The following is a 17025-nucleotide window of genomic DNA, read 5'->3' on the forward strand; positions in this document are numbered from 1 at the left end:
ACCTCAATAAGTGCAAGGATGAAATTAAATTATGTCAACATGATTATACAGGATATTTACATATATCATATATGAAGATCTATACCATGATTTGTCTAAACAAAAAATGAATGCTTACACTGATCGGAAATCATATCACTTGAAAGGATCTTATTGCAAAACTGCTGACTACTATTGTAATTTGTAATCTAAGATGTGATAGAAAGAATTTGATGATGATATTATACACTTGTAGTGAGAGAACTAGACTTATCAAATACAAGGGGCCGGTGTGTGGCCAATCCTCTGACATTGATCATATACGAAAGATTAGGGTTTTGGTCAGAAAGGCCTTCTTGGTAGCAGCCCAATAAGAACTTTAACGAGCTCTTAATCTTGTATGGGGTAACTCTATACCGTGTCATGGTTTAAGATCTAATAAATGATTCATTTAAATATAATCTTTTGATTTATTTTTGAAAATTTATATCATTTGGTCGTAGGAAAAACTATATTAAATTATAATTATTAAGATATTAGCTTGATGGTGTTATTATATATTTCACAAATATTGATATGAACAAAAATAATACTCTAAACCTTCCATTATGTAGTGTTTTGATTAAATAAAAACATATATCTATTTAATATTATATATACTTATTTTATGTAATAGTTCATGGGCTACCAACCATGTTAATTATTCACAACTATATCCAAAAATACCTTCAATATATATACAAACAAAAGTTCCTGTGTTACAACACTTTTTAAAGAGAGAGTCACTAATGATAATGATAGAGATAGTATTCAGATACACATTATATATATAAAGACGTAGATTGCTTTATCGCCACCTTCTTCGTCATTCAGTCATTTTTAGGTGGGATGACAACCATGATATCTAGAATTACGGCTGACTTATCCTAGTAACCTTGACTTTAATTTAAGAATCAACCAAAAATGTATTTTGGGCAAAAAAAGACACGTCATTTCACCACGTAAAGTTTAACCCTCACTGGGATACAAATATCTATGCCATAAACTCTATAATTAGACAATCTAGACTTACAAATTCTATCTCCACCTTTAAACATTTAGATACTAGAGGATTAAGAAATATGTTGTCCAAAATTCATTATAATCGGACAGATGGAACTCCTATAAACTCAAAAATAAGAAAATTGACTTAACCATAAAAAATAGCCTTAAAAATTCTCACTTAAGCATCAAAATGTAGCCCAACCTTTAAACTTACACTAAACAAGCAAATGACAGAAGTTTTGGTGAAGTTATTCCTACACTACAAGAAAAGAAATCATTTTCGACCGTCTAATTCTGGTCGAAAATGCCTTATTTCGACCGTATACGGTCGAAAATAGTCATTTTCGACCAGGAAAGTACCGGTCGAATTTAAGCTAGTCGAGAATAATTTCCGGTCGTATATATTTAAATTCGACCGCTATTTTCGACCATCCTTTTCAGCCCAATTTGTTTTCAATGAAAATTTGAACTTCCCGCTCAAGTTCTTAAAAAAAACTGAAAAATGAGTTTCCCGCCATATATAATATTTTCGACCGATAACGGTCGAAGTTATTAAACCTTTGAATTTGAATTTTGGTCGAAATAAACATACCGTTTTCCGAGGCGGTCGAATTTATTAAACCATAAAAAAATTGGTAGTCGAAATTAACAAGCCATTATCTAGAGGATGATGGAGATAATGAGATAGATGTGATTGAATAAGATAAAAATTTCATATATGTATATTATTAAACAATATGAAAATAAATAAATAAATGAAATAATAGATATATATATTTTATTGCCTTAATCCAGAGTGTCAATTAGATAACTTCAACATTAGACAGTGACTTTTTGTGCAGCCAATTCATCATGCATTGTTAGGTCCCGAAGTATCGTACAAGAGGGTTGAATACGGCACTCACTACAATTTAAAATTATTTCGAATCTTGCGGATAAATAAATTACAGTCCTGCTCGTAATGGATTTTGTGTTCCGGATATTTATCGTTAAGATTCCTGAGAATATATTAAATAATAAACCGACACACAATATTTTTCAAGATATATCTTTATTGATAAAACATCTAAGGATGCTATAAATCCAAACCCATTGGTTGGCTACAATTTCTACTACTTGCGCTTATAAACCCTAGCTTCTAAAAACATTTTTATTACAACGGTTTTACTACTACTTAAACTTACAAATCCTAGCTTCTAAAAACATTTTTATTACAATAATTTTTCTAGAGTGTGCCCATGGGTACCATTGGTAGACTCGATAATTTTTCACACGACACGAAAACGACACAAAAATTTAGTGTTTGTGTTTGCATTTTGAGTACACGATACGGAAAGTACACGGAACACGAAGTACACAACTTAGATGTCGTGTTGGTTTTGTGTTTATCCTTTGGGTACACGACACGACACCATGTACACGAAATAAATATAATTTTACAATTAAATATTAATATTTAATTATAAATATGTATATTTATAATAAATATATGTATATTTTCTTTTAAAATAATGCATAGTTTATAATATTGTAAGCATAAATGGTTTAGGTTCTTATTTAGGTTCATATGACAACCAGGTGAAGTGGCCTATTAGGTGAAGAATACTTCTGGTTTGTTAACATTGAAGAATTCAAGGTATTAGTTCTTAGTGTTATTGTAAGCTTATAACAGGGTTCTAGAGAATCAACTTTGTAGGGGAGAGATATGATAGGTTAGAGAATCAAAGGTTATACAAGTTCTTCGTTTATAACAATCTAGAATACTTGGCAACTAGTAGAGTTTTAAACTTTGATTTCAATGATAAACAAAATTGTAATATTTTAAAAATCAAGTATCAAATCATGACATCAAAATCTTTAATCAAGTTAGTTGGATAATATACTTGCCTTAAGAAACGTGCTACGCTTACGGTTTAGGGTTGGTCCGCGATTGGCTTTTTTCCTGCTCGCCTACTCGGACCTATAAATAGTAATAAAAAACGTGTCACTATTCGATTTCATCTCTACCCATTCGCGATTAAAAAAAACAATCATACTTTACACTCTATATAAATATTAAGATAATAGTATATAATATTATATAAGCAAATAAGAATTAAATGAAACAAGGAAATAATAACTAAATAAATAATGTATATATAATATACAACAACCACATAATATATTATTTACACATAACATATAAAAAAAATCTCACATATGCATATATACATGTATCATACATCTAACACATAAAATTATTGTCTAATTTACAGTTGTTTCTCAGTCACATAAACTGCTGGACAGCCACTGAAAGATTAGCAATTTACTACCATTAGGCTATCTCAATATCAAATGAACATCAATCAAGAAAGATAGGATATTTAAAGAGATTTATAACCATATAAGGTATGAAAAAATTGATCAAGTAACGAAACGGGAATTTAAAGTTTAAGTCAACTATTTAACACCATTCAGCAGCAAGTATCTCAATTACTTCAGTTTATAGCATGATATATCAAGTCTTTTCTCTAAGCAATATGAACAGAAAATATCATAATTGGAATTATCTAGTCAATCCAAAAAGATTCTATCATTTTATCATTTATAGAACTTGCACAATGTCTCATTTAGCAAAACAGGGCAGACTTGAACAGTTTTGACATATCTAGCTAATCCAATTTTTATAAAATACAAAACGACCTCAAATCATGATTTTTAAACAATACAAACCAAAGACTAATCACATAACCACATTATAAAAATAACAAAAGCAGATTTGGACGTGTAGTTATTAAGTTATGCATTTTTGAAAATGAAGTACACAACAGAATTTCAACTATAGCAGGGAGGTTGACACTATTGGCTTACAAAATTCATAACTTTAATTATACATATCCAAATCAAGTAATTCTTCTTGGTAATCACATAAGACTCTACATAGCATCTAGTTATAGAGGTTTTGATATTTTACAACTACTCTCAACATGCTTAATTAGTATCCAAAACAGAGAAAAATTTCAGCTTCGAGAATCTTAAACTATTTCATACAATAAAATCATATAACTTTAGTTTTACTAAACGAAATCTCAAATTTATTTTTCCCACTTAAACTACACTTCAAGGCACTTACAAAATCAGTAATTTACACACTAACCAACAACAATTTCACACCATTCTTAAGCATATCAAAACAGGGCAGGTTTGTCCTAGCAGCATGGTACCACAAATTGACTCTTAAACATCACCAAAAATTGACTATTAAGGCCTAAGAACTAATATGCAACTTCCAATATCTCAATTCTCTACACGGGAGCCCTTGAACACATAGAATTTGTCACCAAGAACCTCATGCAGCTAGCAAGGATCATAAATCAAAGTGGTTCAAGTAGAGATTCGACCGAAAACAACAAAGAAAGTCATGATTCAGTTTTACCCAAAACTAATTAATACTTGTAATCACTAACTCTATACTAAAAACTGACACGCAACAACAATCAATCATAAATCAAGCCTCAAAATCAACCCAACAATCAAAATATCACAAAACCCCGGCCTTGACTCACTGCAGTTCATCGCCATGACCAGCCTTCACTTGGGGAGATTCGTTTTCACGAGCTCTCGACCCAGGTGAGGCTCGCAGCCTCCTTTCTCATACAATCGCACAACAAAGCCACCTCTTGGGCCGAAACCCTAATCACAGCCAACACATACATGCATATATCAAAGGGTTTGCATACAATTAAGGAAAGGGAGTAATCAGGTAGAATATTACAGCTACTAAACACTGAAAACGGCAAGGAAAATTGGTGGAAGCAATGGAGATCGGCTGATATTGCAGAAGAAGGGGGAGAGTACACGAGGGAGAGAGGAGAGGTTTGAGAGACGGATGAATTGAAGAAGAATCCGGGGTTTTACCCCTGATACCACTTCTTTAATTATTAAAAGACTATATTGCCCCAGTTAGGAATTAAAATAATTTAGAAATCAAGGGCAATCTTGTAACTGAATAATCTAATCTAGAAGTTTTATTGGAAATAGGATTTTTGCAAGACTTTTATTTTTGAAGAGAATTTTTAAGAGAATTTTAGAAGAAAGAGTTTAGTAAATAATAATTTGAAATAAAGGATTCAATATCAACTGGATATTTAAAAAGGATTTGAGTTTTATAAGAATTTTGTTCGAAAAGTTTCTACATACAAGAGCAATTGCAATAAATTATTTAAAAAGAAAATTTATAGTCTCGAAATAAAAGATTGGAAGCCAAGGGACAAAATTTTAATAATTCACATATCACAAAATTGATTAATCACATAAATAATTTTACACTTAATTTAGCACCAAATTTATTCTAATCTAATTAACATAAAGCAATTATAAAGTCATGGAAATTAAACTACCACATAAATAAATATAGAAAGAAAGAAAATAGTCTTGGCAATATTATCATAAAAAAATAGAATAAATAGATAAATCAAATATAAACACCAAAATATTATTAAAAAATACTATGGCCTTACATAAGCTATACAGGTTTTATCTTAATTAAGGTCAAACATGACGATGCCATTGCTGACATGATTAATTCAAGCACAACTCGATCGGTTATCACCAAAGGACTTGTCTGCTAAGATTACAAACCTTTCCGTTTATACAATTTATTGATATTATAAATTAATAAATCTTGGAATGACATAGAATTGACATGTTAACTAGTGGTGTTGCCTGAAACCCAAATTTGCCAACATAGAATTGACATGTTAACCATTTGAAAATATAATTAGAATCATTGGTGCCACTCGGTCCAAAGTCTACATCTAGATTAGGTCTTTGTTATCTTCCTCTTTTCAAATTCAAATTCCAACTTGGTTTTGGTTTTGCACTACCATCAAAACCAAAATCAAACATGTTGCTCTGTGCTATGTTGCTAGGAAAGCCATGAATCTCCGAATATTCAGAGGATCTAAGAATATTAAGTTTTGGCTCCCAAAATGGATGAAGACGCATATTACTGGCATTTACATTTATTCCAGCAGCCATGCTGCTGCTGCTTGGGGGGCATTTGTTGTGTGCCTAGCCACCTCTCCCACAAACACTTGGCATATTGAATGGTGATTGATTAAACTATCACGCCTGCAAAAAGGAGTTATTTACACTTGAATCACCCAAACTTGACCAATGCATGCATATACCAACTAATATAAATATGAAACATATATATTAGCAATTGAATTTATTTTCATATATACAAACCAATAGTAAAGGTATGGACCTAATTTCACTACATTATATAAAACCAGTAAATCCCTACACCTAACAAAACAACACATGAGATATAGAGCAAACCTATACACATTGTACGGTTTGCTGCGTCTTTTTAAGGTGAGAATACAAAGACCTTTAATTAATTTGGTATATTGAACATTAGAAAAGGATTTTTAAATTTAATTGTTTATATTATCTTAATCTTTATATAAACACAAACAAATTGTAGTTCTACAGAAGGACTCTGGTAAATCAATTCCTTTGCCTAATACAAATTCAATAAATCACAAACAAGACAAAATTAAATAAAATAACATTTATGGGAACTAGATGAGAAGGTAAGAATTAAAACTATAAATTAAAGAGAGATTTGTGGTATAAACCTATCCTAGAGAAGGTAGATCCACAATTGCACTTGTACTCCCTTGTACCACAGATCTTATTGTGAGACTTCAAGTCAGAGAGCACTGCATACTTCTTCTCACATTTGTCCCATATATATTTCTTATCAAAACACCAAATGCAAACATCAATTATTATCACAACCATATATAAATTATTCAAAATACATTACGGAATTAAAAAAATCTCTTATTCATATTATTGTCGTATAGTAAAAAAAAATCAACAAGTCTATAACTACAATTTTAGATTTCGAAAAGTATTTAGTTTAGATTTCAAATTAATACTTATATTTTATTTTAAAATAAATAACACATATTAAAATAATTTAAAATAATGTACCGAAAACAAGAATTAAATATTATTAAATATGTCAAATCTTGACTAACCAGAGAAGCTATAGTGTGAACTTGGAGCATCTTCTTCATTGTTTGAGTCTTTGAGATATAGATCCAAAAACAACTCAAGGAAATCAAGATCAATATTATATCCAAAATCTGAAAGAAAAATCTCAATTATTAGCATCATAATAAGAATTGTTCAAAAATTATTAAATTCCAAAAGAAATTCAGGAAAACAAATTATAAATATATTGATTTATATCTCAATAAGTGCAAGGATGAAACTAAATTTTGTCAACATGATTATACAATATATTAACATATATTAAGATCTATACCATGATTTGTATAAACAAAAAGTGAATACTTACACTGATCGGAAACCATATCACTTGAAAAGATCTTATTGCAAAACTGCTGACTACTATTGTAATTTGTAATCTAAGAGGTGAAAGAAAGAATTTGGTGATGATATTATACACTTCTAGTGAGAGAACTAGACTTATCAAATACAAGGGGCGGGTGTGTGGCCAACCCTCTGACATTGAGGGATTATATACGAAAGATAAGGGTTTTGGTCAGAAAGGCCTTATTGGTAGCAGCCCAATAAGAACTTTAAGGAGCTCTTAATTTTTTATGGGCCTGACTCTATACCATGTCATGGTTTACGATCTAATAAAGGATTCATTTAAATATAATCTTTTGATTTATTTTTGAAAATTTATATTATTTGGTCATAAGAAAAACTATATTAAAATATAATTATTAAGATATTAGCTTAATCCTGTTATTATATATTTCAAAAATATTGATATGAACAAATATAATACTCTAAACCTTCCATTATGTAGTGTTTTCATTAAATACAAACATATATCTATTTAATATTATATATTAAATAAGATAATTGACTCAATTAATTTTTTTTAATTTTCCACTTCAGCATCAAAATGTATAGCCCAAGGAGAGAAGTACGTGTGAAGTTTTTCCTAGAAGATAATGGAGACAATGAGATAAATTGCTTCAATAACATAAAAATCTGATATACTAATATTATTCAAGAATATAAATATAAATAAATGAAATAAGATAATAATAACATATTTTATTGCTTTAAGCAAGAGTGTCAATTAGATAACTGCTCAACTCAATCTATACATGGTGACACTCATGATGATGTTGCTACTCTTCAACAAGAGAATGCGTTGGAACACTAATAAAAACATTTTAGGATAATTTGGATTCACTTATGCCAAAATGGGCATTCAAGGAAGTTCAAGAGCTTTGGTCAGATAACTATATATCATAAAAATTGTTAAGCAGGCCTTCTCTGGTGAAGATCCATTAGAATTCTAGGAAGAACTATAAACTTAACTAGCAAGTTTACCCTAAAACTCGCATGTTTCCGAAGGTAAAAAGTTCTAGTTTTATATAAGTATTATCACATCATGTGTTATCTGTCATTTCTTAACTATTGCTATTTTCATTTTTTTAGAAAAAAGCTGGTGATAATTTAGAGGAAGAAGTCAGTGATCATGCGCCTAATTGGCTTCTTGGCAGAAGTGGAAGGACAAGGAAAACAGTGCTAGATAAGATGCAGAAAAGAGAAAAGAACAGATCTGCAGAATTGACAAAGCTAAGAGAAGAACTTTCTCGTGAAATGGAGGAGAAGATGAACAGAAAGCTGAAAAATATTTTGGAGAAGATTGTTCAAATGACTTCTTTACAAATTGACATTGACGAACTATTGGCTGACGACAACACTGATCATGGGGCTGAAGCGGAGTTGGGTGGAAATGAAGACGAGGGAGCTATTTGATAGCTTCAGATCTTATGCAGTACTTTTTTTTTTCAGAATTCTGGTGCATGAATTTATCAACTAATTAAGTAGACTTTCTCTGTACTTATTAAGTGATTGTCATTTTGCTTTGCACCAAAACTTTAGTACTTTAATGGTTGTCAGAATGTTGTTGGAATAGTCCATTTTAATAGTCCATTTTGAGTTGGTGGTTATGTGCCAATGTTGATGACTTGGTTGGTTTTTGTTTTGTACCAAGTTATTTGGTGGATTGTAATGGAAACAAACATGTCATGCCAATTTGTTTATTAAAATTCATTGCTATATACTATAAACTGTTGCTATTATTAGTGATATGTTTTAGTAAACGCATTGCTATATCTTATAAATTGTTGCTGTAACGTGAAATTTGTTGCCATTTGTTCTCCCTTTAATTCTAAAAGCATTGCTGTTGCACTTATTTTGTTGCCAAATATTGTTTAATTCATTGCAATTAACTGACATATTGCAATGGTTGACAAAAAAAACAACTAAAAAGCAGCATGGCAATAGGCTATTGCAAGGGCTAAATTATGTTGCTGATGTAGACTCAAAACCATTGTCATATGACACTTTTGCAATTACTTTAGTCGTTGCTATATGTTACTATATTTGTTGCAATATCGCCCTATCGTAACGGGAGCAAAGTTAACGGTCATCTTTTACTAAAACATTGCAATAGACTATACTGCAATGGTTTTATGCCATTTGGCAACATTTTCAAGGGGTTGCCATATGCCATCTATGGTGTAGTGGGTTTTCATAATTTCCTCCTTACTTCTTCATAATCTGAGGTCCATCAATTAGTGGAGAATCGGGGGGTTGAATATATCTTTGTGATTTAAGAATTAACCAAAAATGCATTTTGGTTAAAAAAATAGTCCGAGTCATTTCACCACCTTGGGTTTAGCCCTTACTGTGATACAAATATCTATTACATAATCTTTATACCTAGACATTTTAGACTTACAAATCCCATCTCCACCTTTCAAAATTTAGATACTAGAGTAAGAAATTTGTTGTCTGAAATTCAGTACAATGGACACATGGAACACTAAGAAACTCAAAAATAAGATAATGTAGCCCACATCCCCCACCGTCTGATGGTAAAACAAGTATAGGAGCTGACATCAACCTCTTCTTTAGCTCTTGGAAACTCTGCTCACGATCATCATTCCACTCGAACTTATCACCCTTCCTCATTAGTTGAGTCATTGGCAAGGTTATGGACAAAACCCCCTCAACAAAGCGGCTGTAGTAGCCTGCAAAACCCAAGAAACTCCTCACCTCTGTAACATTGCTAGGTCTTGGCCAATTAGTGATAGCCTCGACTTTCGTAGGATCCAACTCAATTCCCTTACCAGACACAATATGACCCAAAAATGCAACCTGCTCCAACCAAAACTCACACTTTGAAAATTTGGAAAATAATTTCGTCTCTCTCAAAATTCCCAACACAATGCGCAAATGCTCTGCATGCTCCTCCTTACTCCTAGAGTATATCAAGATATCATCAATGAAGACCACAACAAATTTATCAAGGTAATCATGAAAGATCCAGTTCATCAAGTCCATAAACACGGCTGGTGCATTCGTCAACCCAAAAGACATCACAAGAAACTCATAGTGACCATATCGAGTGCGAAAAGCTGTTTTGGGAATATCCTCGTCTCTTACCCGCAACTGATGGTAACCCGATCTCAAATCAATTTTTGAAAAATACTTCGCCCCTTGCAAATGATCAAAATAATCATCAATACGTGGCAATGGATACTTGTTCCTGATAGTCACCTTATTCAACTCCCTGTAGTGAAAACATAATCTCATACAACACTGGAGCACCCCATGGAGACACACTAGGACTGATAAATCCCCTATCGAACAACTCCTGCAACTACTCTTTCAACTCATGCAACTCTAGTGGTGCCATCCTGTACGGCGTCTAAGAAATAGGCTCTGCACCTGGAACAAGTTCAATAGTAAACTCCACTTCTCGATGCGGTGGCAAACCTGGTAACTCATCGGGAAACACATCTGCATATTCACCCACAACTACATAATCCTCTATACGAGACTCAACCTTGGATGTGTCCTTCACAAAAGCAAGATAACCGTCACAACCCTTAGTCAAGAGCTTCTTCGCCTTTAGAGCTGAAATCAACTTAACCTGCCCTTTTGGTTGAGACCTCTAGTATACAAACTCTGGCTTGTTCACATCCCCAAAGATAACCCGTTTCTCCTGACAATTAATCGTCACCTTATACTCACTCAACCAATCCATACCCAGAATAATGTCAAAGTCATGCATCATCATCAGAAGCAAGTTGACCTTACAATTTCTATCCCCCACAACTATCAAAAACTCTCGATCACATCAGAAATAATAACAGAAGTCCCCATAGGGGTAGCACTAGACATATGTGGAGATAATAATGAAGGTAAGACATCAAGATAACGAACATATGATAGAGACACCACAGAATGAGTCGAACCAGTATCAAATAACACATAAGCATCATGCGTTCCAGAAACAGTACCTGGATTAGTTGCTGCCTGACAAGAAGTCAATGCGAAGACTCTGCCTATAGGATTCTGCTGATTATGCTGATTAGGCTGACCTCCATTGCCACTACCTCCATCACCATTATTACATGGATAGTCCTTTGCCCTATGATCCATCGAACCACACAAGAAACATGCTCTAGTCTGTCTATAACAAGCTCTACCCGGATGGTGTCCACCACAAGTAGCACAAGGAGCCACCGAAATCATATTAGGGTTACCCCCATACGCTGGATAACGACCCTGTCCCCTTTGACGATTCTGCCACTGTCTAGGCTACTGCTGAAACTGCTGAGTCTGCCCCTGACCACTTTGCTGATTCTGTCTCTGACCATGAGCTGTATGACCTCCCCTATTCTGGTTTCGTCCATGCCACTGTCCATACCGACTGTTCAGACCTCAATATCACTATCTACCCTGTACTGTAACCTGCTGATCATCTCTACACGTCTTATGACCACTATCAGATATGTTAGTCCAGAAGTCTATACGCTCTTTCTCAACATCCTTGGCTGCATCAACCACCTCTACTACATTCTGAAATTTAGAAGAAATGATAGACATCCTAAGAGACGACTTCAACCCCCATTTAAATTTCTCTGCTTGCTGTGCTGCAGTCCCTGCAGAAGTCCCAGCAAATCTTGCCAACATGATAAATCTCGCAAGATACTCGGTGATACTCTCATCATGCTTCTGTTCAATGGAATTAAACTCTCTCATATAACCATCCTTCTCTGCCTTTAAGAAGTACTGCTCATAAAACAAATATGTGAACCCCTTCCAAGTCAATGCCTCAACAAATGCATCACCCCTGATAGTCTTCACTCCTCCCCACCACCTCTGAGCATCCCCCTCGAACTTATACACTGCCAACCTCACCTTTGTAGCGTCATCACATCCCAATGCATCAAAAATCTTCTCAAGATGAACAATCTAATTTTCAGCATCAATAGGCTGTGGTGCTGAATGAAAAGAATCTGGTTTTTGCTTAACGAACCTATCGAACCAAGCTAGTCCATCAGGCTGATTTGGTTGCTCCTAATGATTTCCCGGGTTTCCCTGATTTTGCGCAGCTTGTTGCAAAGCCTGAGTCACTGCTTGAGCTATTAACTGAGCTAACTCAGCTGCACCGATGTTAACGTTATCGCGCTAGGAGGCTCACGTATAGGAGGCATCTACAATATAAGAAACGAAGCGAATGACGAAAACAAGATTGGATAAGAAAATAGGACAAGCAGATATCAAATGAAATGCGCAGATGAAGTGAGCAGTTGAAATGAATTTAAAAAGAATACCCATCCTAACTTCTACCCACTCTCACAGGTGAACCTAAATAGGTTTTCTACAGGAAAGAACCTGAGCTCTAATGCCAACTTTGTAACACCCCCATCTTAAATTAAGACGAGGAGTTACCTACAGACCCAAAACCTGCAAACAGAGCACCAACTATATTCCAAACGATAATAAGCAAGTCTGATAATTTCTAAAATGATTTAAATCCTCCAAAATAATTAAATCCGAATTATGCGAATAAATAGAATCTCTAACAATAATACGGAATAAATGCTAGAAGTCCATAAATCCTAATCAATTAAAAAGAATGGGCTGCTCTCCATCACACAGTCCCGAATCCCCCTAAGTACCTGCTAGAAGAATAATACGGCATGAGCCAAATTCCCAGTTGGGATTGGAAGCATTTACAAAACAATAAACAATTAAAAATATTTTGACGATAATATAAAACAGTTATTTTAAAATATCCGGCTGAAGCAACGAGGGGTTAGGATATTTCATACCGAGATCAAATAGAATAGATACAAATACAAACATCATAGGGTACCTAATGCCTGCAACAAACCAGATAACGGGTACGGCATATACAACGTCACTCTCAAATCACTGATCAAATCAAACTGAGGCACCCACGTATCCTCAAAGAATAATCATAATGGCCAAAGCTCCTCCCAAGAGCTAACAGAAGGATACGCCATGACCAATCACACTATCATGGAAGTGTCATGTCAATGGTGCCGCAAAGACATGGCTGTAGTACCCCTACAGCTGGTTAACTCGGTATACCCTATATCTATCAAAGGGTTTAAAACAAATAGTTTTCACAACTTTAAAATCACATGGTACAGATATTCCAAATAAACTAAACAAATTATAATTTGTAAAATCTTTGGAAACCGCATAACAAATATTTCAATCTTTCAAAATTGATTTTTTTAAAAATATTTTTCGGAAATCAAAACAGTCAAATGAATAGCACAAAACAAACTTAGCAAATCAGAAGGATTAAAATAGGACAGATCAAAACTAATTAATACCGAAAGGAGTAGCACTGAATAAAAGGAATAAAATACGTACCTCGAACATAGCTAATCGAACACTCACGAGACGCCGTAAATAATTATCTAAACTTCCGACTCCGAACCTAAATATAAGATTATAATATATTAAAACATGTAATTATTTATACTAAACAGCGGTCACAAATTTACTACCTAAAACATTACTCTGGCTGCTACACATCAGCCTGTACACACGCCTGTACTCAACGACAGCCATAATCAAGCCTGACTTGTAAAATTTGCTACTGAACCTATACATCAGTGTGTGAAAGTGAGGCGGACACCATGCATATGCTAATTCTCTGATTCTGTTTGTTTTTAATTATTAATATAATTATCGTTAAGCACGCATATCAATATGATGGTACTAACATATCATACTTTATCAATTTCACAACCAAAAGGAAGGAAACAGGTATACCTTCACTCTCGGAACATCCTGTTCTCGCTTCTCCGTTCTCTCCCTTTTTCCTTTATTATGCGGCTACGCTCTTGCTTTTAATTAGGGTTATTAATAACTAATATCTTTTTATGTAGTCCGAAGTGTCCTACAATTAATAGAACTCTAGTAATTAATATTATTTTTTCTATTATCTAATTACTAGTTCTATTCTAAATCAAATCATTTTAAAACAATTATTATTATTAGCCTAAATTACTAATTCTCTCTCTAATCAAATTACTAAACTAACATTATTAATTCTATTCTAATTCAAATGTTATAATAATAATAAATAAATGCGGATATTTCAATATCATTCTTTGGCACCGTCTTTGTGGATATGAATAGACCATCATAGATCTTGTCAAGATAATCGAGATCGGATACTTCAAGATACGTCAGTATTTTTACCTCCATTTAAAGTACTAGACTTTGTTCACAACTAGGATTTCAACTTTCATGCTTGTTTATCGACTATCCAAGTTCTGACTATACGAGCTCAAATAAGGTATTTGATTCAGAGTAAGAGGTTGACAATACTATCTGAGGAGAAACAGAAAGAAGCAGTCGAGCATCTGTCAGACAACGTCAGGTTCCCTATTCTATAGAAATCGAACCAGAAAAACAAGCAGATTGTGGAAATTATAAAGCTTAACGAGGCACTTGAGAAAAATGTGAAGATTTTTTTGGATGAGAACCTGTCTTGGACAAAAAATGCAATATCTTGTGAAATCAAGGATGCATCTCGCAGTCACAAAATTGAAGCTACCATGCATGGTGGAAGTAAGCAGACTGCAGGGGCTTTTGCCACCAAATGGTGCTTTGGCAGCCCCCGCTGAAGAGCAAAATTTTCCTTCTTTTCTCGATACTAGTTTCTATAAAAAGAACATAAACACACAAGGAAAAGCTCAGGTAGTAGCAATGCATTATGTTCAGGAAACTGAGGCCGAGAAGGTGAAGACTAGAGCTATTGAGACGGGGGAAGGTAGTGGAGAGAATAAAAAGGGCATGATTTGCGCTGAGTTGAAAATGAGCATTTTGGCCTAGGAACGCTGACATCGGTGCTTTTGCAGTGTTTATGGGACCGGTGAATCCTGTATTCATGGTTTGGTTCCCAGAAATGATGCAAAAGCACACATGCCAGCATGGCTAGGCCAAAACGCTCACTTCCAACTCACCGCAGATCATGCCCTTTTCCTTCTATCCACTACCTTCTCCCGTCTCAGCAGCTCCAGTCTTAACCTTTTCGGCCTCAGTTTCCTGAACATCTTGCACTGCTACTACCTATGCTTTTGCTTGTGTGTTTGTGTTCTTTTTAGAACATTAGTATCGACAAAAGAAGCCACATTTTGCTCTTCAGCGGGGACTAATAAAACACCATTTGGTGGCAAAAGCCCTTATAGCCTTCTTACTTATTTCTCTTGACATCACTATTTGAATCTACTTTCGATGTCAATTCGTTTTCAAAAGTAGATTTGGAATCAGTATTAGCACCATTTACAAATTTAATTATAGTCATCTTAGATTTAATGATCTTGATTAGTTTTTCATAAGAACTAGATCATTTTTAATTGTTTTTATATCCTAGACCCTCTTTCTAATTCTTATAAGTAAGAATTTCTTGAACTTTCCTACTAGAGATAGTCCATATTTTAATCTTTTCTTTCTCCCATTCTAACCCAAGTTAAAGGTCAACATATCTTTTTGTATTTAAGTTCATTGTACTTAGCTTTTTCACAATCCCTATTAACCTCTAACAAAAGCATTAGCTCAGCTTCTATATAATGATTCCTTTTCTTTTAATCACGTATCTAAGTTAAAAGTCTAGAGTTTGTAAGGGATCAATCCTAAAGCTAACATACAAAGACTTTAGGAAAGATTTAACAAAAATATATTATTTGCAACAAAATTAAAGATGGTGTTAGATTAAAGTCTATATAACTTATTACACACCGTCACGTTCAATTGAACTGAAAAAGAAGGAGATTGTGGAAATTAGAAAGTTGAACAAGGCACTTCACAAAAATGTGAAGATCCTTTTGGTTGAGAACGTGTCTTGGACAAAATATGCAATATCTTCTGAAATAAAGGGTGCATCTCGCAGTCACAAATTAGAAGCTGCCATGGCTGAAGAAAGCATGCTTCCGCGGCTTTTGCCACCAATGATGCTTCGGTAGCCCCCGCTGAAGAGCAAAATGTTGCTTCTTTTGTCGATACTAATGTCTTTAAAAATAACACAAACACACAATGAAAAGCTCAGGTAGTAGCACTGCAAGATGTTCAGGATACTGAGGCCGAGAAGGTGAACACTAGAGCTATTGAGACGGGGGAGGGTAGTGGAGAGAATAAAAACTGAATGATGTGCGCTGAGTTGGAAATGAGCATTTTGGCCTAGGAATGCTAGCATTCGTGCTTTTGCATGGTTTGTGGGACCCGTGAATCCTGTATTCATGGTTTGGTTCCCACAAACCATGCAAAAGCACAGATGCCACCATGGTTAGGCCAAAATGCTCATTTCTAACTCACGGCAGATCATGCCCTTTTTGTTCTCCCGACTACCCTCCCCGGTCTCAGCAGCTCCCGTCTTCACCTTTTCGGCCTCAGTTTCTTAAACATCTTGCACTGCTACTACCTATGCTTTTCCTTGTGTGTTTGTGTTCTTTTCAGAATATTAGTATCGAGAAAAAGAAGCAACATTTTACTCTTCAGCGAGGGCTACTAAAGCACCATTGGTGGTAAAAGGCCGTGCAGCCTGCTTACTTGAGCAAGGGCAGCTTCAAATTTGTGACTGAGAGATGCTTCCTTCATTTCACAAGATAT

At 34.2% G+C, this 17025-nt stretch overlaps 1 protein-coding gene across 1 annotated transcript; it reads right to left on the minus strand.

The window, feature by feature from the left end:
• Positions 1-10789: 10789 nt before the first annotated feature.
• Positions 10790-11526, minus strand: LOC135150311 (uncharacterized). The gene is made up of 2 exons (XM_064086574.1): positions 11221-11526; positions 10790-11035 (listed from the first exon to the last, which is right to left on the minus strand). Exons 1-2 carry the CDS (start codon positions 11524-11526, stop codon positions 10790-10792), a joined length of 552 nt encoding a protein of 183 aa, XP_063942644.1.
• Positions 11527-17025: the final 5499 nt, after the last annotated feature.

This window comes from Daucus carota, chromosome 2 (assembly GCF_001625215.2).
Source record: "Daucus carota subsp. sativus chromosome 2, DH1 v3.0, whole genome shotgun sequence".
Lineage (NCBI taxonomy): Eukaryota > Viridiplantae > Streptophyta > Magnoliopsida > Apiales > Apiaceae > Daucus > Daucus carota.

Coding starts and splice junctions, on each gene's coding strand:
- LOC135150311 (XM_064086574.1), bottom strand. CDS start 11,526: ATGGATCATAGGGCAAAGGACTATCCATGTAATAATGGTGATGGAGGT. Junction 11,036..11,220: donor CTTCTGTTATTATTTCTGAT/GTGATCGAGAGT, acceptor TTTGTATACTAG/AGGTCTCAACCAAAAGGGCA.